The sequence below is a fragment of the Artemia franciscana genome, chromosome 12 (assembly GCF_032884065.1).
Source record: "Artemia franciscana chromosome 12, ASM3288406v1, whole genome shotgun sequence".
Classification (NCBI taxonomy): Eukaryota; Metazoa; Arthropoda; class Branchiopoda; order Anostraca; family Artemiidae; genus Artemia; species Artemia franciscana.
The window spans coordinates 41,578,684-41,606,683 of record NC_088874.1 but is presented as its reverse complement, the minus strand read 5'-3'; the positions used below and the strand labels follow the sequence as shown (position 1 = coordinate 41,606,683).

The 28,000-nt window shown below is 35.3% G+C and overlaps 2 protein-coding genes across 5 annotated transcripts in view; one reads left to right on the top strand and one right to left on the bottom strand.

The window, feature by feature from the left end:
* Positions 1-28,000, top strand: part of LOC136034140 (titin homolog) — a 166,138-nt gene that overhangs the window by 94,707 nt on the left and 43,431 nt on the right. The gene's annotated exons all lie outside the window — the stretch shown is intronic.
* LOC136034214 (Bardet-Biedl syndrome 7 protein homolog) lies at positions 1-28,000 on the bottom strand. Of its 2 annotated transcripts, none has more exons than XM_065715380.1 (5): positions 27,961-28,000; positions 23,077-23,326; positions 14,596-14,947; positions 6,204-6,764; positions 1-1,059 (listed from the first exon to the last, which is right to left on the bottom strand). In XM_065715380.1, the coding sequence occupies exons 1-5, from the start codon at positions 27,961-27,963 to the stop codon at positions 240-242; spliced, it is 1,986 nt and encodes a 661-aa protein (XP_065571452.1). In that variant the 5' UTR covers positions 27,964-28,000; the 3' UTR covers positions 1-239. The 2 variants fall into 2 exon arrangements, with proteins under 2 accessions (XP_065571452.1, XP_065571451.1); XM_065715379.1 differs by having other exon boundaries at positions 27,760-27,985.

The following is a 28,000-nucleotide window of genomic DNA, read 5'->3' as shown; positions in this document are numbered from 1 at the left end:
TATATATATATATATATATATATATATATATATGTATATTAAGTTTTCTTATCAGGAACCGACATCTTTCAGTTCTAACGAACGATGGCCTAGTAGACTTATTTGTTCAGTCTGGGATAAAAATATATCTGAGTAATTTGAATAATAATAAAGAAAGAAACAACAATTATCTATATCTTTTTTTATATATTTTTAACGCAATACTACCGATGTAAGTATTCAGAAGCAATCTATTATGATTAATCTAACAGTTGGGAATAATTCTGTTTGTTTATTATTTCTAGAACCTTTTCTATTTTATCTTTTTTGAGTGAGTATCCTCGGAGTCTGTGTGAAGAAACTATAAAGTTTATTAAGTATTTTTTCAAATACGCTGTTTTTTGTTTACAATCTGTTTCTGGAATTGAGTCCCTGTTTAGAAGCTCTTTTACTGTCTGATTTGCTGTGAGCATATTTAGATGCTGATTCATACTTTCTATTTGTGCTGAATTTTCGAATTTGGTTAACATTTTAACTATGTTGTTCAGACCATCTTTAATGGCTGCGTCATTGAAAGTCAAATTAAATTTCAGTGCTGTCGACTTTTTAATGAGAAATTCTTGAATGAACCATAATGTCCCTGAATCATTAGAAATGAGTACGATTTCATTTTTTCTATAGTCTATCGTTACGAAATTTCCCGTTAGTACTGAAATGAAATGCAGCGTTGCCACTTCTTCTACAGGGACTTTTTCGGGCACTTCTAATGAAACATCTTTGAGCCAACTATGAGCTTCACATTGGGTGAAAAGACCACGAATTTCTAGGACACAAAAGGGCCGGTTCGTCATTGGCTCCTGGGTTCGTATGTGGAAGGGTAGTATAAACAGGGTGATTTCCGTTTTTATAGCGACTTTGGGTGATATACAACTTGGTACTATTAGAACCTTTATACTTCCTGTAATTCCCTCTGGGTACGACTGGAAAAATTCAGCATGAAAAGTGTGTGTTTCTGGATCGATCACATATTTTGAATTTGCTTCGTCATATTCATCATCACTTTGGTAGATTTTGATTGGGCTAAAAGTAAAGACTAGTCAAAACCATGACACAGTGAGAAAACGAAGGAGAACAAATAAAGAGACAAGGCACAAATATATTGAACGCATTAAGTAATACTGAAGAAAGCGTCCCTTTCTATTATAGTTTAGTTTTTTAAGAGTGGTCTTTCTATATTGTCGAGCGGACTTTTATCCATATACTTTTTCATTTGATGTCCGCACTGAGGACGGTTGAGCGGTGGTATTGGTCAAAATATTGGATTTTTCTCTCGTTTTTCAACTTGCTGTGATTTTACCTCGATTATTCTTAGTTCTTGTACGTTTTTCACGTTTTTTATGCTTATCTATTTCAAAATCACACCCTATCTGTGTCTAGAAAGCTTGATTCAGAATGGAATAATAGCTCAACCGTTGAGAAAAGTGATCTAAATAAAAAAAATGCTATAAGAACAAACTCTTGATTTACATCCCATGTTGCCTGCATGTACGGTAAGTGAAAAATAGCCTTACGTAAGTAGCCTTACGGTAAGTGAAAAATAGCGAAGCTATTAAGCTTTTTGGGCCAACATTCTCTCTCCATAATCACACTATTTTTTAAGTAATTGCACTCACTGATGTAATATGATAATAACAAAGAAAAAAAAAATACGATTTTGAAGTTTTGAAACCAGTGGCATAATTTGTAAAAATTCTGGGGGGGGGGGGGGTTGGAGCACGTTTTCCCAAATAGAGCAAAATTGACAGGGAAAACTGGAAATCGAGCCATATAGTACCCTATAGGCAAAGATATACTAATGAGACTGACCTGTTTCTGTGGATGCTTGAGTTATATAAGCTTTCCTTAATTAGGTAATATTTTTGAAGACACTACATTTCAGCTGGAGGGGGGGGGGTAAACTGGGTTCTGGGGGATGGAGTCTAGGAGGGGCAGTTGTACCCTTCCCCATGGCTAACTACGCCACTGTATGAAACGTCACTGTTTAGGCGATAAAATACAGAGTTAAAAATTGCATAAACAATATAAATTTTTATCTAAAGCTATTAATTGGATTTTACTCCTAGTAATTCTTGTCTTTGGAAATACCGTCCGTACATCACACAGTATACGGTACCCTTTTACACGATACTGAGCTGCTAGTGACTCAACCGCAAACTTCCTAGTAGGAATATCTCAGGAATCATTGATCAAAATCTGCATTATTTTATCAAAATTTCTGCTATCTGCCTAAAAAAAAACTTTTGCTTCTTGTTGTTTCCCGCTATACGGAGATCCAATATGTGCTATTGTATCAGGTGATACAGTATATTGCCATTGTATCATTTAAATGATAAAACACTCATTAAATTGCATTGACTCTAGGCATTTAAAAAATAAAAACAAAAAAAACAGTAGGGTTAAATCAATATGAAAAAAAGCAAACCAAGAATGTGGTTGATATTCTGGAACGACAATTACACTTCGTCTTTAACCAAAGCGTTCTTGAGTTGGGTGTTTTGAAGCGGTTGTGTTTCCAATTATTGTTTTCTATTAACTGGTTTTCCTCAATTCACCGACTTGTTTGTAATTTTGTCAAATAGATTTGATAAATTTGTGAGTCACTTTTCAACCACTTCCAAATGTTCACTTACTTATCTCCCTTGTTGAAATAAAACAACTAGCCTTAGATAAGTCAAATTTGGTCTAAGAGAAGACTAACAAGTCGAAAATAGTAAATCTAATTTTTTTTTTCTAACTCGTCTTCAAAGTGGACTAAACGGAATTTTTTTTTTCTCAAGAATCTATGAATGTAGGCTAAGTAAAAACGAAGGGCGCAAAACGGATTGGGATTTACATAACTTGAGTTCTGTTTTTATCTATGCGTTTATAACTCAGGTCAACTTGATATCTATGTTTTGTAAAGCTCAATATGTTTTGCGCCTTTTGTATTCACTTATAGGCCTATTCATTGATTCCCAAATAAAAAATTACTTGTACTTTCTGATCCATTTTCAAAACAATTTTTTGTAGTTTGTTTTTTTATATTTATTATGTTTCTTCAGGACTTCGCTCATCGTTGTATATTATGAATTTTATATCTAATAATCTGAAAATGTTTATTTTTGTAGCATAAATGTTTTTAGTTATATTTTTTGGCTTGAAAAGAGGTTAAGGTTTAGGTCCAAAATATTTTTAATTTTATTCTCTATCGGCCTAATTCTATTAGTTTCTTTTTACTCTTTCTCTTCGTTCTGTTGGATCAATTTGGTCTCAAAAAATATATTTGTCAAGCTTTGGGTGCTGGTAGTTACTGTGGCTTCAGTAACCATATCAATAAACAAATGAATAATATTTTTTATATGTCTTTAACATCTAGCAAATGTAGATAAATATATTTTATGGTTGGCCTAACCTCTATTTGGTATAAAAGATAATAGCTAAGAGAAATAACCAAAGATTTCCACACTTGTGTGGTCTGTCTCCTCTTTAACCTATTTCCTACATTTTGTATGAAGGATTTAACCTTATTGGATCGAGTTAATATGAATAACAATCATGTTCATTTTACTATTAAAATTGACTGGGCATTGACAGATATTCATAGGAAGGAGGTGAGTGACCTTCAATTTGGCACCCATGGTAATAAAAAAATCCTATAGGTTTCGAGTAAGAAGGTTAGGAGTAAGGTGTTACTTACGACAAAATTTTTCTATTAATTTACACCATAGATTAATGTTGATGCCCAAAGACGCAGAGCGAGAATACATGGGAACAAATCTAGTCCAAAACGTATATTTGACTCTGGGCCACCGCAGAATTTTTTCTTTATTGGGAAATCTAGCCCGTTTTCAGGGAAGAGATGGGAGGCTACGTTTGAACAAAGCTCTTTTGCCAGAAAAGTATCGTATGTTTACTAAACCGACCAAGGCCAAGTCTATCCCTCTTAACGGCCTTTGTGATGTGGTTAAATTGACTCTAGAAACTTTTGGTAGATTTTCCTGTTAAATACAGCTAAAGATTTGCAAATTGTATAGGTGGTATGCTATTAATTCATACTGATAGGTCAATATGAGCTATATAGCCTAGAAATTATTTCCAGTGCGAAATATGTTACTCGGATGCATCCTGATGTTTCCTAATCATCATGGACAATCACATGTTTTATTAATCGCTTTATTATTGTTATGGTAAGCTAGACCACGTTTTATTGATGAAGGGTGACAAAGTGCTGAAGTTGTGGTTTTCCCTATCTGTATGAGGTCAGACGAAAAGCAGATCGTCCCCAAAAGGGGGTGGGAATAGATCATAAAAAAGAATCTAAAGGAAATCGGCACTAAGTGGTTAACACCGTTTCTGTTTTTCGCTTAATCAGAAACGGTAAAAAAAAAAACAGTAATTAATGAACGGAATAGAAACAGAAACGGTGAAAGAAAACCGGAATTCCGTTTCTTTTTCTTTCTTTTTTTTATCGAAAAACAGAAACGGACTTTTTTTACGGCTGTTTTAACAGATATTTCCTCGTTTTCCGTTATTCAGGTTTATGAAAGTAAAATGAACATTGACAAACGTTGATTAATAAAACAGATCAAATAAAAAGACCGAATATTCCCCCAAAAAATACCAAAGAGACTCCAGTTTGCACCCCCCACCCAGCTGATATTTACTTTCTTCCTAAATCTTGTCAAAAGTTTAGTTTGTATTTATCTTTATAATGCTATAAAGTTGCTTTTTTAGTAATTTTATAGCACTAAATAGAACCTTTATGGTACCAAATGGCTCATTTTTTGTCTTTACTGTCATTTTCACTTGATTTGTGAAAATTGGCTCCAACTTTGCCCCCCTCCCCCCTAACGTGCAAATATATAGCCGAAATTTGTTTCTAAAGTATTATATTTTCATAATGCTTAGGTATATTTCATTAGGTTTAACCTAATTTCACTTCTTGAGTAAGATGAGCATAAGAAATAAGTACCTATATAGCACAATATAGCATAATATGTATACATGTATATACACATTGTATAGGCACAAATTGTATACATTATTTTGTAAGCATTAATTTAATTCTACAGGAACGCCGGTTGAAACAAGTGTGACGCATGGCAAAATACTTTGAAACATATAATTAGAGGGTGGGGATGGGGTAAAGTATAGAATGTATGTATAGTAGGTATATATATATATATATATATATATATATATATATATATATATATATATATATATATATATATATATATATTAAGTCGCAAGAATGCGATATGATTCTATTCGCAACCAAAACACAGAAAATGAAGAAAAAACAGAAACGGCAAATACGATAAGAAAAAAAAACGGAACAAAAATAAAAACGGTAATGAAAAAACAGCTACCTGTTTTGTATTTTTTCTGTTTTCTAAAAATAAAAACAAAACAGAAAATAGTGGAAAAAACATAACGATGCCAATCCCTATTCGGAACTTCATGAGAGGGGGGTAAAGAGTGAAGCTTTGAATAGATTGAGGCGGAAGAGGGTGTGCTCTGCTATGTGGACCTCAAGCGGTTTGGTGCTGCAGTGAATTGTTTGTACTAGTAGTACTAGATTCGTTCCCATAGCTGGAATGTTAACTATCATTTTCTTTATCAAGCATAGAGGTTTTATGGCCAAACGTTTGGTTATATAATATTCTTGCATGTCAAAAGGTGCTGTTTTTAACTCATATAAAGAAGATTGTGATATTTTTTGAATGTTACAAAATTGTCCATTTTTTGTGATATATTATGTCTGCTAAAGGGGGGATATTTCCCTGTCCTTTCCTCTCTGAGTGCTTACGCTTATTTGATTCAATCTGTGCCAAATACACATTATGCCATTATGAATTAAACGCCAGTTATTTAATTATGCTACTAATTATAATTGATTATAATTGTTACTAATTATTAATTATTTAATTATGTTAATTAATTATTAATTTTATTTAATTATTAATTATTCAATTAAATTATATCCAGTTATTAGTTATTTAATTATGAATTAAACGCCAGTAAAATATGTAAAAATATCATACAAAAGTTTTAGCAAAAACCTTAGCCAAATTGACTTTAATAATGATATATTTGCTTTGTTTAGTGTAGATAGCTTTTCAATTTGGAATAGGCTACAGCAAAATTGAACCTTTAGGCTAGGAATACTAAAGACTACTGACCTTTCAGAAACCAGAACGATACTTTCTACCATTAGGGTACCGCTTATTACTGTCTTTAGTCTTAAATATCCTTTATCCAGAATCGTGTTGCAATGAAAATCGGAATTATTTTCATTCTCGCCACTGAGTGTATCATTTTGTCCTGGTATATTGTTGCCTTCATCAGACGATTCCAGGTTTTCTAGGCGCAATCGCAGCTCAAGCTCTTCAATCTCAGATTTCAAAACTCCTAGTTTATTCCGTGCAGATTTTGTCCGAACCGTTGTTTGCTCCGCCATTTCAGCTTTATCACGCTGGCATAATCCGAATATACGACCTGACAGGGTTGCCACAACAATTTCGGGCAGATCTGCGCGTGATAAGATCCCACCTTGGATTGATTCAATTCTTTCCCCGCAGCTGATGTTATATAGCAGAGTCGGTGTTTCTGTCGTTGTCTTTTCAAAAGAAAGAATCTCGATAGTTCCGTCTTCCCGTCCAACTATAATTTCTGAATTGATGCTGTTAGTCAAATTGTAGCAGCTAATTGCAGATATTCCTGATTGACAGTTGTCTGTGATCCTGGAAATAGAAAAGAGATAATCTTAATCAAAATCCCACCGTCAGATTCAGCGTATCAGAGAACCCTACTGTGAAGGTTTTAAGCTCCTATCTGCAGAAATGTGGAATTTTGTAGATTTTTTTTTGTCAGAAGAAAAATCACGGATGCGTGTTTATTTTTTTTTTTTTTCCAAGAGGGCTCATTCCAATTGAATCTAAAAGTTATAGTCCCTTTTTAAGTGACCAAAAAATTGGAAGGCAACTAGGCCCCCTCCCACGCTCAGTTTTTTCTAAAGTCACCGGATCAAAATTTTTAGATTGCCATTTTATTCAACATAGTCGAAAAATCTAATAACTGTCTTTGAGGACGACTTAATTCCCCACGGTCCCCAGGGGAAGGGCTGCACGTTATGAATTTTGGCTATTGTTTACATATAGTCTTGGTTATTGGGAAGTATACAGACGTTTTCAGGGGGATTTTTTTCTGATGGGAGGGGGATCGGGGAAAGGGCTGTGTGGGAGGATATTTCCATGGAGCAGTTTTTTATGGAGGAAGAGAATTGCCATGTTTGGGGCGCGGGATTTCACAACATTATTTAAAAAACAATCAGAAATTGAATAAAAAAAAGTTTTTTTTCACTGAAAGTAAGGAGCAACATTAAAACATAGAACCAACAGAAACTATTACGTATATGAGGGGTTCGCCCCCTCGTCAATACCTCGCTGTTTACGCTAATATATTCTTAGTAATTGCAAAAGAGAACAAAATTCAAACTTAAGCGTAAAGAGTGAGGAATTGACGAGAGAGCGAACCCCTCATATTACGCATATGAGTGAGTTATCCCCCTCGTCAATACCTCGCTCTTTTTGTTATAGTTCGAATTTTGTTAAATATATCGATAAAAACAATAATTTATTTGTGTTATTTTGGGGCAATCTTAGCATTTAATATTATTCTAAGCAGCTTCATAACTATGATTTTTCTGTGATAATAAATCAAAAATATTGTATGTCTTCGGCTTGTGGTTGGTATGAAATAAAAAACAACAAGTTTTTTCCTACTGAAAATAAGGAACAACATTAAAACTTAATACGAAGAGAAATTATTATTTATATGAGAGGGTTGCCCCCTTCTCAGTATCTCACTCTTTACGCTAATGTTTGACTTTGTTCCAATTATTTAAGAATGACTACTGACACGCAAGAACGTTTCATATATCCCATATATGTAATAGCAACCAAAAGAAAAATATGAGAAAAATGCGATGGGTCCGGGAGGAAAAAATGGCCGTTGGGTGGGGGAATTTTCCGTAGAGGTGGAACCAGATTTCCCAGCATTAAAAAACGTCAGTTTTTTTCTTTTTCTTTTTTTTTTGTACAAAAGAAAGTGAAGAAGAACATAAAAACTTAAAATTAACATAAATTATTACGTAAATGAAGGGAATTTTCCCTTCCTCAACATTACGCTCTTCGCACTAATGTTTGGATTTTATGCCAATTTATTAATAGCGACTCCCAAAACACAAGGGTCACATAATTGAACATTAAAAATATTTTTTTAAGTACTAAATAGCGATTCAGCGTGGAGAATGAGGTGTTTAGGAGATATCATGTACCAGAAAGGGCTACAAGTTGTGGAACTTGTCCATATAGTTTACACGTAGTATTTATTATTGAAATGAATACAGACTTAAGAAAAACATGGTTTTTAATTTAATTTAAATAAAAAGATAAGTTTTTTAACTGAAAGTAAAGAGCGGCATTAAAACTTAAAACGAAAGGAAATATTCCGTATATGAAAAGGGCTGTCCCCTCCTCAACGCCCCGCTCTTTATGCTAAAGTTTGACTTTTTCTCCCAACTCTACTTTTTAAAACAAGGAAAAACTTTAGCGTGAGCGGTTGAGGAGGGAACAGCTCGATCTTTACGCTAAAGTTGTTTTTAGTACTTTCACAAGAGCTATTTATTCTAATTAAACCCTTTGTGATTCAGGGGTTATTCTTAAAGAATTGGAAATAAATTCGAACTTTAGCGCAAAGAGCGAGGTATTGATGAGGGGGCGTCTTCTTATATACGTAATAAAAATACACGAATATAATTGTTTGTTGCGTAAGTTACGTATATTTATTACTAATGAAAATATTTATAAATAAAATTAAATATCTAGTGCCTTTTTTAAAGTAACCGAAAAAAATTGGAGGCAACTAGCCCCCCTCTCCCATCCCTTTTTTCTCAAAATCGTCCGATCAAAATTTTGAGAAAGCTATTTAGCCAAAAAAAAGTAAAATTAATATGCAAAATTGTTGTTTTAATTATTCATGCACGGTGAGCCAAAATCCAAACCTGTATTAATTTAATAACGTTAAGAAATTAAATAAAAAAAGTTTTTTTTTTAACTGAAAATAGGGTGTGACATTGAAACTTAAAACGAACAGAAATTATTCCGTATATGAAATGGACTTTCCCATCCTCAACACCCCGCTCTTTACGCTAAAGTTTAACTCTTTTTCGTGACTCTAATTTTTAAAACAACAAAAAAATTTAGCGTAAAGAGTAAGGCGTTGAGGAGAGGATAGCCCCTTTCATATAAATTTCTGTTCTTTTTAAGTTTTAATGTCGCTCCTTACTTTCAATTAAAAAACTTTGTATTTAATTTCTAGATTAAAACGAAAAATTAAGCACTCGGCATAATTTGTTTAGCTGATATCCCACGGCCCTTTCTGAAATATGTGTGGACTACAATAGAGGGGTGTTAGCCCACCCCTCTTCCGCGCAAAAAGTTGAATTGGCCCTTAACTTCAGAAAGGCTAAAATACTGGATAAAACGTTTATTATGTCAAAGTTCAGTAATACCTTCTGGTCATTTTACTGACGACATGCATTTAAGGAACCCCCTTTCCATCGTTTTTAGAGTTTAGTGCTTGATCTCCAACAGACACAACTAGGAACTTGGCACAATGCAATTGACCAGATTCCGGAACCGCTCTTCCCTTCTTTCTCCAGCCTGTAAGTTGGGTCACAGCTGGACATGCTTAAGTATCAAACAGGACGTGGTAACGACCTGTAAGTAAGGAGCGACCCGGCTCAATAGTAACCGAAACTCTAAAAAACGGAATTTTGATGCCAATAGATACATCAAAAGAATCAGGTTTTTTATGCTGATTTCAAATATATAAGTTTCATCAAGTTTAGTCTTACCCATCAAAGTTACGAGCCTTAAAACATTTGTCTTATTTTTTAAAAAGTGGGAAACATCCCCTAAAAGCCATAGAATATCAATAAAAATCACATCATCATATTCAGCGTATCATAGAATCCTACTGTAGAGGTTTGGAATTTTGTATTTTTTTTGCCAGAAGAAAGATCGCGAATGCGTGTTTTATTTTTCCAGGGTGACGTATCGACCAAGTGGTCCTATATTTCTTGAGAGGGCTCATTCGAGAGCAAATTAAAAGTTCTAATGCCCTTTTTAAGTTACCGAAAAATTGGAGGGCAACTACGCCCCCTCTCACGCTCATTTTTTCCCAAAGTCACCGGATCAAAATTATGATATAGCCATTTTGTTTACCATAGTCGGAATATCTAATAATTATGTCTTTGAGGACGACTTAATCCCCCATAGTCCCCGGGGAAGGGCTGCAAGTTATAAACACGCAAGTTTACATATAGTATTGGTTATTGGGAAGTACACATACGTTTTCAGGGGGATGTTTTCTGGTGGGGGTGGGTTACGTGGGAGGATCCATGGAGGATTTTTTGGGGGGAAGAGAATTGCCATGAAGGAGTGCTGGACTTCACAGCATAACTTAAAAAATTAATCAGAAATTAAATAAAAAACAAGTTTTTTCAAATGAAAGTAAGGAGTAACATTGAAAATTAAAACGAGAGGGGGTTCGTCCCTTCGTCAATGCCTCGCTCTTGACGCTAAAGTGTTTTAAATAATTTGAAAATGGCCATGTATTCTGGTGAAACGGCCTTTGTGATTCAGGGGTCATTCTTAAAGAATTGGAACAAAACTCGAACTTTAGCGTAAAGAGTGAGGTATTTATGAGGGGATGAACCTCGCTCATATTACGTATGTGAGGAAATTCGCCCTCTCATCAATACCTTGCTCTTTACGCTAAAGTTCGAATTTTGTTAAATAATGGCCGGTATAAGAAATAATTTGTTTCTTTTTTTTCTTAAATCTTAGCATTTAATTTTACCTTAAGGAGCTTCATAGCTATGATTTTTATGTGATAATGAACCAGAGATATTGTATGTCTTCGGCATGTTGTTGTTGTTAAGTAAAAAAAAATAAACAAAACACGACAAGTTTTTTCCAACTGAAAGTAAGGAATAACATCAAAACTTAAAACGAACACAAATTGTTACGTATATCTTTTAAAGATCTTTTATATCATTCATTTCCGTCATTTGAGAATTGCCCAACTTGTGACTTTCATTTTCATAACAATAGTTTCGACCGCTCTGGCCTTTTTGTTACTATGCCTTGCAAAATTAGTTCCGCAAATATCGCTAATTTTTAATTATGTGGGAGAATCTTTCCATGGAGGGGGAGCTGGATTTCCCGACATTATTTAAAAATCGAACAGCAATTAAATAAAAAACAAGTTTTTTCAGTTGAAAGTAAGAAGCAACATTAAAACTTAAAACGGACAGAAAATATTACGTATATGAGATGGCTTACCTCTCCTCAACAGCTCGCTCTTACGCTAAAGTTTATTTTTTATTTTTTAAAAGAGGTTATTATTCTAATTAAACAGCATTTGTGATCCAGGAGTCATTCTTAAACAACTGGAATAAAAATCAAATTTAGGTTATTATAAGGTTATTATTAGTTAAAAAAAAGTAAAATTAATATTCAAATTTGGTTTTAATTATTCTTGTTCGATGAGTGTATTAATTACGTTCAGAAATTAAATAAAAAACAAGTTAACTGAAAATAAGGAGCGACAAACTTAAAACTGCATTATTCCGTATACAAAAAGGGCTGTCCCCTTCTCAACGCCCCGCTCTTTACGCTCTTTTTACGCTTCATATTCGGAATAATTTCTGTTCGTTTTATGTTTCTGCTCGTTTAAACTTTTAGTTAAAAAACTTGTTTTTTTATTTAATACATCAAGGGCCAAACCCTATATATGCGCAAAATTTCAGAAAATTCGAAAGAAAGAAAATAAGGAACATTGCCAATCAAAGGTATAATGAAACTTCAAATTAAAAGCTAAAAAAAAAATCAAAATTTACCAGAAATATATTTGCAGTCAAATAAGCTTCGTACCTTCTTACAAATTAAACAAAAAACAAGTTTTTCCAACCGAAAGTAAGGAGCAACATTAGATAAATTGATCCACACACAAGTTTTTCCAACTGAAAGTAAGGAGCAACATTAAAAATAGACGAATAGAAACTATTCCGATTACGGTTGCTCCCCCTTTCCCCAACCCCCGGTCTTTATGCTAAAGTCTTAAAGTTTTTCAAGGTAATTCTCATCAAGCAATCCGTGGTACGAACTGTAAGTAAGGAGCGACCATGCTCAATAGTAACTGAAACATCTAAAAAACGGACTTTTGATACCAATAGATACATCAAAAGAATCAGATTTTTATGAATCAGATTTCATATCAGATTCAGATAAGAATCTGATTTCAAGTATATAAGTTTCATCAAGTTTAGTTTTACCCATCAAAAGTTACGAACCTGAGAAAAAATGTCTTATTTTCGAAAAAAGGGAGAAACATCCCCTTAAAGCTATAGAACCTTAATGAAAATCACACCATCGAATTCAGTGTATTAGAGAACCCTACTGTACAAGTTTCTCCTATCTGCAACAATGTGGAATTTTTATATTTTTTCCCTGAAGGAAGATCACAGATGCATGTTTATTTGTTGTTGTTTTTCAAAGGGGCTAGGGGCGATCATATCAGCCCATTGGTCCTAAAACATCGTGAGAGGACTCATTCGAATGGAAACTAAAACTTCTAGTGCCCTTTTTATGTGACAACACGTTGGGGGGGGGGGGCAGCTAGGCCCCCTCCCACGCTCATTCTTTGCCAAAGTCACCTGATCAAAATTTTGAGACAGCCATTTTGTTCAAAATAATATAAAAATCTAATAACTATGTCTTTGAGCATGACTTAATCCCTCACAGTCCCCAGGGGAAGGGCTGCAAGTTATTAACTTTGCCCATTGTTTAGTCTACATGTAGTATTGATTACTGGGAAGTATAGGGGCGTTTTCATGGAGATTTTTTTCTGGTAGGGCTCAGGAGCTGGGGGTTACGTGGGAGGATCTTTCTATGGAAGGATTTTTCGTGGGGGACAGAAATTTTCCACGAAGCCTCATTTAAAAAACGATCAGAAATTAGATTTATAAAAAAAAACAAATTTTTCAACTGCAAGTATGGAGCAACATTAAAATTTAAAAATACAGAAATTATTACTCGTATGAGGGGGTTTGCCTCTTCGTCAATACCTCGCTCTTTACGCTAAAGTTTTTTTTTCAGTACTTTCAAAAGAGCTATCTATCCTAATTAAACGGCCATTGTGATTCAGGGATCATTCTTAATTTATTGGAACAAAATTCGAACTTTAGCGTAAAGATCGAAGCATTGACGTGAGGGCAACCCCCCTCCTTATACGTAATAATTTCTGTTCGTTTTAAATTTTAATGCTGCTCCTTACTGTAGGTGAAGAGGCACGTTTTTTTATTTAATTCAATTTCAACGATCCTTGTGTTTGATCTGTCTTTCTTAAAGAATTCTGATAAAAATTCAAAATTTAGCGTAAAGAGCAAGAATTCAGGAAATTTCTGACTCTATCTCAAATCATGCCAGGAGATATTCTTCCTCCTTCCCTAGGAAAACTCCCCCGGAAAATTTCCTCTCCACATAAAAATTCCTCGTGTAAAATCCCTTCGACAGCCCCCCCCCTTGCCGAAAAAAGCTATATTTCCCAATAACAAATACTATATGTCAAGGCTGTTTCGGGGGGTGAGTGTGGGGTTTGATCTCCGTAAAAAAGAAAAAATCCTGGATGTGCTCTTTGTATTTGTGAACGAAGGGCAAATTGTGCAACTTGCAGCCCTTTCTCCGGAGATTATGGGAGGTCTTATCGTCCCCAAAGGCATAGCTCTTGGACCTTTCAACTGTGCTAATTCAAATGGCTATCTCAAAATTTTGATCAAATTTCTTACAGAAAAGCGGGTGTGGGAGGCGGGCTACATGCCTTCCAGTCTTTTTGGTCACTTAAAAATGGCTTTTGATTTTTTGATTTCCATTCGAACGATCCCTCTTCCAATCTTCTGGGATCGTTGGTTCAATAGGAATTGCCCCTGGAAGAAACTCCTCTCCCTTAAAAAACACGCATCCATGATCTTTCTTTTGACAAGAAATCCGAAATTTTACATTTTCGTATAGGAGTTTGAAACCTCTACGGTAGGGTTTTCTGATATGTTTGATCTAACGTTGGGATTGTCGTTAAGATTCTCTGTTTTGTTTTTGTTTTTTTGTATGTTCTCCCCCTTTTTCAAAATTCAGATAACATTAAACTTAATGAATTTTATGTATTTGGAATCACCATAAAAATTGAATGCTTTTGATGTAATGATGTCAAAATTTTGTTTATTAGAGTTTCGTTTTCTATTGGGCCGGATCGCTCCTTACTTACAGTTCGTTACCACGAACTGTAATGTTCTTATTCGGTTGGTGGAAATAGCTAAATCTCAGCTATCGGGTCATGTCAAAATTGCCTTCTGACGTTGAAGTAAGAGCACAGAAAACGGTGTACAAATCCTGCAAAGAGAGCAAGAACCTTAATGCTTGAAAAGGAGTAATAATGCAAAAAGATGTTCACCTTGGGTCTAGGCACCAGGTTAAAGTGCCTCTTATCCTGCTAAACTGGAATAATCCCAATGTTCCATCTTTCATTCCACAGAGAACCTCCTCCCCTGTTTCTCCTCCGTCGTTGTTGAGTAGATGAAGCACACACGGCGCTGCAGGACATTCCAACTTATCTCTTATTTTTGAATCCTTAATTGAACATAGTGTCCTGTCTTGGCAAGCCAGAATGGATAGTAATGAAGGTAGCTTTGAAAGAGGAAGGATTAAGGCATCAATGATGGTGTCGCCAAGGACGACGTAGTTCATGTCTCGACAGTCGTGATAATGATTGTAGATATTTCCGCTACAGACGACTAGTTCTGCACCTGGAAATAATTTCTGGGGTGATGTAAACTATTAGGTATTGACTGGAGTTAAGTTATGCTTTGGAAGCCGGACTTCCGGCCGTCTGATGAAAAAAGGCGAATATTTGGTTCGTTTCATTTTCGGATCAAAGTAGATAATTCGTAGATTTTCAGAAACTCATATCCCAGGGGTAGGAAGCATGAAATTAGGTGATATAGAATTTGTTTACTAAGGCAGGAAAGATAGGGTACGTAGATAAGGAGTAGGGTTCATGATGAATAAGGAAGCTGCTAAGTCTTGTTTAGGCTGGGAAGGTATTAATAATAGAATACTAATTGCTCTTTTTATGACTAAAAAGTTCAGGGTATCAGTTATAGTAGTATATGTCCCTTTGAACCGACTGACGGAGATACTAGTGACTCAGATGAATTATACTTACAGTTACAGGAGCAAATAGACAGGGTTCCAGGTAGAAATTTTTTGGTTAACTCTTTCTCTCAACTCTTCTTTTTAAAACAGTAAAAAAACTTTAGCGTAAAGAGCGGGGCGTTGATGAGGAAGCAGCCCCTTTCATATACGAAGTAATTTCTGTTCGTTTTAAGTTTTAATGTTGCTCCTTACTTTCAGTTGAAAGAACTTGTTTTTTTTTATTTAATTTCTGAACGTTTTTGAATCAATGCATGTTTTGATTTTGGCTCTCCGCAGAGGAATAATTAAAACGAAATTTGCATATTTATTTTTTGGCTAAATGGCTTTCTCATAATTTTGATCGAATGATTTTGAGAAAAAAAGAGCGGGGGAGGAAGCCTAGTTGCCCTCCAATTTTTGGTTAATTAAAAAGGCAACTAGAACTTTTAATTTTTTACGAATCTTTTTATTAGTAAAAGATATACGTAACTTATAAATTAGCTTACGTAAAGAACTTTTTATTCTCATGTTTTTATTACATATATGAGAGGGTTCGCCCCCTCGTCATACCTCTCTCTTTACACTAAATCTTAAATTTGGTCCCAATTCATTAAGAATTACCCCTGAATCACAAAAGCCGTTGAATAAATAGTTGACATTACTAAAAAATACTTTAGCGTAAAGAGCGAGGTATTAGGAGGAGGTGAGCCCCTTATATGGGTAATAATTTCTGTTCGTTTTGAGTTTTAATCCTGCTCCTTACTTTCAGCTGAAAAAACTTTTTCATATTTATTTCTTCATTGTTTTTTTTTAAATAATGCTAGTAAATCCTGCGCTTCCTTCATGGAAATTTTCTTCCCCCATGACAAATTCCTCGGTGGAAAGCTCCCCCAGCATATCCCCCTATTCTCAACCCCTCCCCTAACCAAGAAATCCTCCTGAAAACGCCTGTACACTTCCCATTAACCATTACTATATGTAAGCACTGGTCAAAGTTTGTAGCTTGTAGCCCCTCCCACGGGGACTGTGGGAGAGTAAGTCGTCCCCAAAGACATAGTTATAAGGTTTTTTGACAACGCTGAATAAAATGGCTATCTCAGAACTTTGATCCGTTGACTTTGGGAAAATAATTAGCGTGGGAGGGGGCCTAGGTGCCCTCCAATTTTTTGGTCACTTAAAAAGGGCACTAGAACTTTTCATTTCCGTTAGAATGAGCCTTTTCGCAACATTCTAGGGCAACTGGGTCGATACGATCACCCCTGAGAAAAAACAAACAAATAAACACGCATCCATGATCTGCCTTCTGGCAAAAATACAACATTCCACATTTTTGTAAATATGAGCTTGAAACTTCTACAATAGGGTTCTCTGATACGCTGAATCTGTTGATGTGATTTTCGTTAAGATTCTATGACTTTTAGGGGGTGTTTTCCCCTATTTTCTAAAATAACGCAAATTTTCTCAGGCTCGTAACTTTTGATGGGTAAGACTGAACTTGATTAAACTTATATATTTAAAATCAGCATTAAAATGCGATTCTTTTTATGTAGCTATTGGTATCAAATTCCATTTTTTAGAGTTTTGGTTACTATTGAGCCGGGTCGCTCCTTACTACAGTCCGTTACCACGAACTGTTTGATATAAAAGTAAACCGAAGACTAGCAGGATCAATACAAGATACTAGGGTAGGCTATATAGGAATGTGGTTGTTGATGTTAAAAGTAAAGATCACCATTTAGTAGTGTCTATGGTTAATTTAAAGCTGAAACTTCGGAAGGGTAACTACCTCCCGGGAAGTTATGTTGTTGGTAGACTCCAGGATGAAAACTTGAGAAAAACTTTCCAGGAACAGTTAATACTAAACTTGAGAGTTTAAAATTTGACAATGTGGAAGATAGTTGGAAAAATTTTTGAAGTTGCTGACGGTGTCTTAGGGAAGAAAGTTAAGACTGCAGCTTAGAATATTAGTGAAAAAGCTTTATGTTTAATATAGAGCAGAATGAGTTTGTATAAGAATTATCTGAGGGATAGATCACATAAAAACAAGACGAATGTAAAGAAAGTGGGGAAAACATTAAAATATGAACTAAGGAGGTGTGAAGTGGAGGCCATGGATAAAATTGCCGATGATCTGTAAGATGCAGCTAGACGGCATAATAGTAAAATATTGTGCTGCCATGTTAATAAATTGAGAGAGGGTAGTCAATCCGGACTTGTACCAGTTAAAGATAGGAACGGGGCCACAATTAATGATTAGGAAAGAGTTAAAGAGAGGTGGGCAGAACATTTTGAGAATATTCTAAACCGAGATATATTTGCAGGAAAATATATAGAGGAAAATGAAAAAGTTCGTAATACCTTGGATATGAAGGAAGTTTTGTTTTGTGCGGAAGAATTAGTGACAGTACTAAAAGGATTATAAAATAATAAGGCTTCAGGTGCTGATAGTGTGGTAAATGAGTTTCGTAAATATGGTGGCTCTGAGGTTAGAAATAAGTTACTGAAGGCTATGAATATGATTTTTGAAAAAAGGGAAGTACCTAATGATTTCAGGAAAACCTTAATTAAACCACTGTATAAGGAAGGTGATAAGAGTGAGTGTCGTTATTATCGAGGCATTAGTCTGGTCTCTGTAGGGGGTAAATTCCTTGTTAATATATTACTTTTTAGACTGAGAGGTGCTACAGATGAAGTTTTAATAGAAAAACAGTGTGGTTTTAGAGAAGGTAGAGGATGTGTCGAACAAATTTTCACTCTTGGGTTAATAATTGAGAACTGCGTTAGTTGTCAAACACCCTTGGTCCTTAGGTTTATAGATTATGAGCAAGCGTTTGGTTCTGTTGATAGAAGAGCTTTAGCTAAGGTCTTATCCTTGAATGGTATACCAAACAAATACATTGAAGTGATTAGTGCTACGAGAATAACACTGCTGCGGTTAAGGTAGGAAATGAGGTTAGCAGCTGGTTTTGTATTAAATCGGGAGTTAAGCATGGTTTTATTCTATCCCCTTTATATGGATCACTTTGATGGACTTTCTCTTAAGGAGCACAGGAAAGCCAATTGGAGACCACGGAATCAAACTGGAAGGAAAAACTCTCCTGGACTTTGATTATGCTGTTGATATGTGCATCCTAGATGAAAGTTTGAGCAAAATGAATGAACTTTTAGAGGTTTTGTTGGTTCAGGGTGCGAAAATAGGTTTGAAAATTAATTTTAAAAAGACTAAGTCACTAAGGCTAGGAATAATTAAAGACGAAAAGGTTTTGAGCGTTTTTTAACAGTTAAAAAAAGTTTGGAAGAATAGGAAGATGAGTCTGCAAACCAAGATTAGAATTTTGGAAGGTACAGTGATAACAGTGGTCAAATATGGCTCTGAAGCATGGGAGCTCCGAAAAGCGGATGAAGATTTACTAGATGTTTTCCAGAGAAATTGCCTACGGATTGTTCTGGGTACCCGGCTGACCGACATTATTTCAAACAGTAGGCTCTACGAAAAATGTGGTTCAGTCCTGCTTTCCAGGGCTATAATGAAAGAACGGTTGAGATGGCTAGGGCATGTTCTGCAGACGAAGGATGAAAGATTGCCGAAGATTGTCCTTTTCGGCCAACCGTCTAGGGCTAAACGGAAAGCAGGTCATCCTCGTCTGGGGTGAGAGGATGTCATAAAGAAAAATTTAAAGGAAATGGAAACCTCATGGGAGGGTATAAAAAGGAAGGCTATGAATAGATTGGAATGGAAGAGGAGCGTGCTTAGCTGTGTTGGCCTCAGGCGGCTTGGTGCTGCTGTGAGTTGTTAGTAGTAGTAGTAGTAGTCAGCTTGACTTTTATTAGATAGCCCAATGACGCTGCCTTAAAAGAAGTACATACACATAAAAAATGTTCGAACTTGATACAATTTCCTAAAGAATTAAAGGAGGATTAAATCATCGCTGATAGTACCGCTAAGAACGACATAGTTCATATAGAATGCACTGTTTTATGGCACTTGGTATTAACCAAGTGACATATAGCGATCGCAAATTCAGTCGGTATGTCGACAGATAAGTTAGGACGATGAAATTTGGTAGGCGTATCAGGGAACAGACCAGATTAAATTATAAAAATTCGTTTCCCCGATTCGACCATTGGGGGGGGAGTGGGGGACGGTTAATTCGAAAAAATTAGAAAAAATAAGGTATTTTTAACTTGCGAATGGGTGATCAGATGTTAATGAAATTTGATATTTAGAAGGATATTATGCTTCAGAGCTCTTATTCCAATTCCTAACCAGATCCGATGACATTGGGGGATCTGGAGGGGGAAACCGGAAATCTTGGAAAACGTGAAAATTGAGGTATCTTTATCTTACGAATGGGTGATCAGATCTTAATGAAACTTGATATATAGAAACCTTTTATGTCTCAGATGCTGCATTTTCTATTCGAATCAGATCCGGGGACATGGGGGTTGGAGGGGGGAAACAGAAATCTCGGAAACCGGAAATCTTGGAAAATGCTTAGAGTGGAGAGATCGGGATGAAACTTGATGGGAAGAATAAGCACAAGAGATACGTGATTGACATAATTGAAAAGGATCCGCTCCCTTTGGGGAGTTGAGGGGGTGGGTCTTAATTCGAAAAAATTAGAAAAATTGAGGTATTTTTAACTTAAGAGTGGGTGATCAGATCTTAATGAATTTTGATATTTAGAAGGACTTCGTGTCTCAGAGCTCTTATTTTAAATCCCAACCGGCATTAAGCCTCTGATTTTCCTTTTAAATCCATCTATTGATTCTTAGAATTCTGGTAGAACTCATGCCATATGAGCTCTTGGCTCTTGGCTCTTCCGGCCTCGTCACAAGTGCCATATGAGCTCTTAGCTCTTGTTTTAGAAAATATTTTTTGAAATTTTTAAGAGTTTTGCATTCAATCAGGCCAAATATGCCGTGTTCTTCCAGAAGGTTATTGCTCCTATTCAGGAAACATTCCTTATAACAGAATACTTGGACTGAATTATAACAGAAGTCTTTCTGAGTTTGAATGTTGATGCTTCGTCTTTTTGAATAAAGATTCTGGAACGAGTTACGGTTCTTTAAGAAAAAGGTTGAGAAAATGGTCAGCCGGATTTTGTGTGCTGAAAAGAGTGGTCAACAGTAATATTTTTTCCAGTCTAAGCAATTGTTTTCCAGGCTAGGAGGCGTTTCCAGTGTGTCTCATGTTGTCATGACGGCCGAGGAATAGTCGGGCCTATATGTTTTCCTAAAAAAGAACTCGTATTTTTATAAGTTCTTTTTTTATAAGACTGCTAATTGCTTAAAGATTATTGTCTAATCAGAAGCCAAATTTTGCAGCTAAATCTTTAATTTAGCGAAAATTTGGAATATAAAGGAATCCCGCCAGTTGGCAATCCTGTTTGCATACAGAGTATAAAAATGTATTTTTGATATATTTATCTGCTTTTTTCAGTTCTTTTCTTTTACTACATAGGATGAATTTATGGCAAAAGGCCTAGAAACTATATATATATATATATGATTCTCTAATAATTTATTTACATAATCTAAACAATTCTAGAGAGATTCAATTCCTACTTCCTGTTAATGCCTTAAAGAATCATCCATTTTGTAGGATTTGTTCTGTTCTTGGACTCTTGTGGTTCTCAATGTTGCTTCTCTTATAACTGTAGGTTTCATTTGCTATTTCATTTCATATCATTTGCTATTTCATTTGAAATATCTCATATTTCATTTCATTTCATTTTATTATTTCATTTCATAGATTTCATATAATCATTCCTGTGGCTTTTTTCCTAATCGCAGATTTTGTTGTCCAGTATTTTCATTTGATTTTCATAGTGATGCGTGTTATCGTATGTCTTCTAGCCACACATCTTGTTTGTGTTTCATTAATCGCAGATTTCGTCTTTATTTTTGGGCATCGTTACCTCCGACTTTGGAAGGTTCCAATGCCTACTTCCTCTTACTTTGGAAGGTTCCAATGCCTACTTCCTCTTAAATATCTAAAATACACATTGGCATGATCATGTTTTTCTTCATTAATTTTAAGTCATAGGGTGGCAACGATTTCAGTTTAATTGTGAAATTTGGTCATGAATTCAATCCCTCCTTCCTGCTTATCCTTTGCAGCCGCTAAAATAGGATGTTTCTTATTCAATTATAATTTTCTGAAACATCTAAATTCCGCAATAGCATAATTATCGTGTTTACTTCTGTAGTTTTAATTCACATTTCCGTTTGAAACTACCCTTTAATTTCGTTGTGCAATATTCTAATTCGTGTGATTTGTTACTGTTTCTCTTTCCATGCCTTTTTCTTTAGCTGTTCAGAGTCATTTGTCATCTTGTGTAATTTTGCACGGGCCATAGGTACTAAGTATTAATTCCTCCTTTCTGTTTATCAATTGCAGACTCCCACATGCTAAAACAACGTGTCCGTTCAATCCCTTGTAATTTTGCTTTGTCTTCTAACCGCTCACGCACACTTCGTTGTGTAAAATTTTTTTTTGTAATTCAGAGTGACTTTTGCTGTTTCTTTTTCCATGCCTTTTTCTTTAGCTGTTCAGAGCAGTTTTTCGTCTTGTGTAATTTTCTATGCATAATAGATACTAAAAACGATACGCCCACTGCTGGGAGGAAAATGACATAATTCATTATGCTATTTAAATGTTTTTCTTAAATTTTTTCTTTCAAAAAATAAAGCTCTAAACGAATTTTCTCTAACTTGTGACCTATCTTGATTTTTTTTTTCGGACCTGTAACTCCCAGGGTGCCAATTTTGAAATAATGTATGCGGCCGTTTTCAAGAAAAAATGTATATATAAATAAATAAATACATGCACAATTGCTCGTTTAAAGATATGATATGATATATGTGTGTGTTTGTGGGTGAGTGTGTGTATGTATGTATGTGTATGTTTGTTTGTGTGCATCTGTCGCAGTAGAGTTTTGTGTTTCATAGTTCAGAAAATTTCACTGTCATGGGGAGTGGGTCATCTTCCAAAAAAGTTTCTTTTTAAGGTAAATGTATAATTTTTTGTAGTGAGTCCATTGTTTCAATTTTTGGTATATATGACCAAATTTTCACATTTTTGTTTTAAAAAAAATGCTGCATAGTTATTTTTTATTTTTTTTGATTATCCACCAGCACTTTTAGGTTCAAAACTGAAAGAAAAAGTTGTAGATCAAAGTAATAAATTGGAATAAATTTGTAAGAAGTAATAGAATAAATTTGTAAATTTTATCAATTATTGATCACATTTGTCACATTCCCCCCCCCCCAAGATTTTTATAATTGACGCCCTTGTCACAATGCCCCCTCCCCCAAGATTTTGCTCTAGATCCACCCCTGGTAGTAGCGGACGCCAAATTTACACAAAAATATAATTGGGTGAAAATCAGTATAAATAAGCTGCGGCACCTGTGGAACCAAATAGCTGAAATAAGTGTAGCTTGTTCTGAAGGCATAGTTGTCTTGATTTGGCTGATTGACATTGTCATATTTAACTGATAAGTTTTACTTATTTATTTTTACGGTTCAACACGACAACACTGACCGAGAATTTGATACTGTTCTAAACTTCATAATTTTGAAACAACCAAAAGAGACATTTTGAAAATCCCGGTCTGAATGTACTTAAGATGGCCCAGGGGTATTTTTTTATGTCCTTGGTGGTATATCCAAAAAGCACTGAGCCACTGTTATTCCAGTTTTCGGTTAAATAATATTAGAGTTAACGTGATAATACCTTCTACTCTGACGATTGAAGCGGCTTCTCCTAAATTGGTTACAAATGCTAGAAATTTCTTCCCTTTCTTTGTGTACCCTTTAACTTCACATTTTGTTGCTACGAATATTTTATTCTTCACTCCTTCTGAAGCGCCTCCCAGCGCTAGAGATGCAGAACAAGAACCAACGGACACCGTTGTCGCTATTGTAATATCCCCTTTCTTTAGTCCGAAAATGTGCAGATCGCCTCTACTCGTCAGGACCACTCCCTGAAAAAGTACATTTCGCTTAAAAATCACTTTTTTTTATACACTATCGATAAACGAGGTTTAAATCCTATCTTGACAACGTTAAATATTTTTATACAGAATTATTTTGCAAGGTTTTTTGGCAAGAATTCATGGATCCATGAAAGGGATATTACAGATTTGAGGTGAAAGTAGCTCCTACGCCCCCCTTTTGAAGTGTAGGTCAAAAACGTTTGCATTAGATTAAAAACATTGGTATACGTTGCAATAGTTGGAATTAAAATCTAATACTAAATATTTGCGGGTGGAAAATATATTACATTGAAGAGATTATTTTTGTGGGTTTTCATGGACTTTCGTCGGACAATTAAAAACAGAGTCTTGGCAGGATCCCAACATCCCTGCGTGGGATGACATGGGAATATTTCTAAGTTTTTGATTGACAGCCCCTATAAATTTTTTATATTGAGATTTTACTTGGAAAATGAGTAACACATTGTCTATTTTGTTAAGTTTCCCTATAAAAAGGACAACGTTTTTTTGTTTTTGTTTTTCAAATGGTAATACATTTTGACTTCAGCTTTTATCAGGATTTGCTAAATTTTCCTTTTAGGATTCATTTATATGACATCTTATTGGGGACTGTGATTTAAAGATTCGATTTTGCTCCTATGAAGAGAGCCCAGAGATTTGCCTTGCTTTTATGATCGCCAAAAAACAAATATGTTTAGTTTTTTTATTATTAATTGAACAATAAAACAGTTTTTTAATTAAAAGTAAGGAGCGACATTAAAACTTAAAACAGACAGAAAATATTGCGTATACGAAAGGGACTGTCCCCTCCTCCACGGCTCGCTCTTTACACAAAAGTCTTTATTGTCTTAGAAAGTAGAGCTGTGACAAAGAGTCAAACTTTAGTGTAAAGAGCGAGGCGTTGAGGAAGGGACAGTCCATTCCATATACAGAATAATTTCTGTTCGTTTTAAGTTTTAATGTCGCTCCTTACTTTCAGTTAAAAAAACATGTTCTTGTTTTATTTAATTTCTGGACGTTTTTCAACTAATGCAAATTCGAATTTCGCTCACAGCACATGAAAAATAAAAAGAAGTTTTAACGCTAATTTTGGCAGATTTATTCTGTATAGGAAGGATTACCCCTCCTCAATACCTTGCTCTTTACGCTGAAGCTGTTAGCACTTTTAAAAAAAGCTTCCTATTCTAATGAAACAGCCCCTGTGTTTCAGTACCCGCTCTTAAAAAACTGGGACAAATAATCAAACTTTAGCGTTAAGAGTAAGGTACTGAGGAGGGGGCAACCCTTCAAATATAGAATAATTTCTGATCGTTTTTCCAATAAAGCCGGTAAATCTGGCTCACCCTCTATGACATATACCCCTCCCCCTCACGGAACATTCCTCCATGGAAATTTCATCCAATGTAAAGTGCACCCTCACCCGTCAAATTCCCTCCAGACAGTTCTATTCTCGCTGAGAATTCCCCTCCCTGTAAAGTTGCTTGCGGACGATTCAAGCTGAAAAATTCTCCTTAACATTCTTTTATTTGAATAAGACTTAAATCTCTAATTGGTTTCTCGATCGCAGTAGAAATGCCCCCTTCCGTGAGAATTATTTCCCAGAAATCAAAACACTAGGGAAATAGCCCCCAGATAATTCCCCAAGAACATCTCCACATGAAAAATTTGGCAAAGAGAATGTAAGACAATTAAAAAGAATGTCGTATAGTAATTCTGTCAAATTCCCCCATTGCAATATTTCCTGGAAAATTTACCAGCCCAAGAAATTCCCTTCCCCAAGGAAGATTCTTCCTGTAGAAACCCACCCCAAGCTTAACACCCTTCACCCCCCCCCCGTCTGCAAGCTTCCCAATAACAAATATTATATAGGCAAATTTCATAACTTAAAGGCATCTCCCCACGGACTATGGGGGGGGGGTAATTTTAAATCTAAAGACACCTAAAGACTAAAGACAGTATTCAACTATACTGAAAAGAATGGCTCTCTCAAAATTTTGATCAGGTAGCTTTGGTGAAAATGGGCGTTGGAGGGGGCCCTGTTGCCCTCCAATCTTCTTAGTCACTTAATAAGGGCACTAGAACTTTTAATTTTAGTTCGAATGTACCCACTCCCAATCTTCTAGGACCCATTATTTCAATACGATCACCTCTGAAAAAAGACAAACACGTTGCAAATAGGAGCTTTAAATTTCTACATTTGGGTTCTCTGGTACACTGAACATGATGGCGTGTGAAAATTTTCATTAAAATTCCTTGGATTTTAGGGCGTGCTTCCCTCCTACTTCAAAAATAAGGCAATTTTTCTCAGGCTCGTAACTTTTGATGGGTAACTCTAAACTCGATGAATATTATACATTTGGAATCAAACAGTTCGTGGTAACGAACTGTAGTAAGGAGCGACCCGGCTCAATAGTAACCGAAACTCTAAAAAATGGAATTTTGATATCAATTGTTACATCAAAAGAATCGTATTTTAATGTTGATTTTAAATATATAAGTTTCATCAAGCTTAGTTTCATCCGTCAAAAGTTACGAGCCTGAAAAAATTTGCCTTATTTTAGAAAACAGGGGGAAACCCCCTTAAAAGTGATAGAATCTTAATGAAAATCGCATCATCAGATTCAGCGTATCAGAGAACCTTATAGCAGCAGTTTCAAGCTCCTATCTACAAAAATGTGGAATTTTGCATTTTTTTTTTGCCGCAGTTTCAAGCTCCTATCTACAAAAATGTGGAATTTTGCATTTTTTTTTTGCCACTGGACAGATCACGGATGCGTGTTTTTTTGTTTTTTTGTCGTTTTTTTTCCCCAGGGGTTATCATATCGACCCAGTGGTCCTAGAATGTCGCGAGAGGGCTCATTCTAACGGAAATTAAAAGTTCTAGTGCCCTTTTTAAGCGACCAAAAATTGGAGGTTATTTAGGCCCCCTCCCACGCTCATTTGTTTTCCAAAGTCACTGGATCAAAATTTTGAGATAGCTATTTTGTTCAACATAGTCGGGTTGAACAACATAGTCGCAAACATAGTTATGTTTGTTCAACATAACTCAAATAACTGTCTTTGAGGACGAATTGATCCCCCTCGGTCCCTGGGGAAATTCTGAGATAGCCATTTTATTAAGCATAGTCGAAAAACCTAATAACTGTGTCTTTGGGAATGACTTACTCCCCCACAGTCCCCGTGGGAGGGGCTGTAAGTTGCAAACTTTGACCAGTGTTTACATATAATAATGGTTATTGGGAAGTGTACAGACGTTTTCAGGGGGATTTTTTTGGTTCGGGGGAGGGTTTGAGGGGAGGGGTTATGTGGGGGAACTTTCTATAGAGGAATTTGTCATGGGGGAAGAGAATTTCCATGAAGGGGGTGCAGGATTTTCTAGCGTTAGGAAAAATGAAAAAATACATATGAAAAGGTTTTTTCAACTGAAAGTAAGGAGCAGCATTAAAACTTAAAACGAACAGAAATTATTAGGTACATGAGGGTCTCACCTCCTCCTAATATCTCGCTCTTTACGCTAAAGTATTTTCAGTAATTTTAATTATTTATTCTACGGTCTTCGTGATTCAGGGGTCGTTCTTAAGGAATTGGGACAAAATTTAAGCTTTACTGTATATAGCGAGGTATTGGCGAGGGGGTGAACCCCCTCATATACGAAGTAAAAACATACGAATATAGAAGTTCGTTACGCAAGTTAATTCGTAAGTTACGTATATTTTTACAAATAAAAACATTTGTAAAAAAATAGAAGTTCTAGTTACCTTTCAAAGTAACCAAAATTCGCGGGTAACTAGGCCTCCTCCCCCGCTCCTTTTTTCTCAAAATCGTCCGATCGAAACTATGAGAAAGCTATTTAGCAAAAAAAATAAATTAATATGCAAATTTCGTTTCCATTATTAATGTGCGGAGAGCCAAAATCAAAACATGCATTAATTCAAAAACGTTCAGAAATTAAATATAAAAACAAGTTTTTTAAACTGAAAGTAAGGGGTGATATTGAGACTTATAATGAACAGAAATTACTCCGTATATGAAAGGGGCTGTTCCCTCCTCAACGTCCCGCTCTTTACGCTGAAGTTTTTTACTGTTTTAAAAGTAGAGTTAAGAGAAAGAGTCAAACTTTAGCGTAAAGAGCAGGGTGCTGAGGAGGGAACAGCCCCTTTCATATGCGGAGTAATTTCTGTTCGTTTTAAGTTTTAACATCGCTCCTTGCTTTCAGTTTGAAATTTTTTTTTTGGTTTTTTATTTAATCAGCATAATAAGCTGATTCTTTTGATGTAACTATTGGTATTAAAATTTCGTTTTTTAAGTTTCGGTTTCGAATAGTTAATTATATATTCTAAATAGTTAAGAGTTCATCAAGGGCTTTGATATTAACGCCAAAATGAACGAAGTGAGCACTATTTAATAAAATAAAAGACTACCTTTTGTGTGGCCTTGTCTTCCTGTGATTGAGGTAATAAATAAAATCCTTTTGACACTAGGCGGTCCACATTTAAATATTCAGTTTGGAAGAATTCAAGTCTTTTTGCACGCTTCATTTCTCTTTTCTCTTTTTTACCAATTCACTTTCATTTTAATTATTTCTTATGATGTTATTACTAATAGTACCTAAATTTGTTTACCATTTTCCTTCAATTGGTGCTAAAGTGAAATGTTTCGATG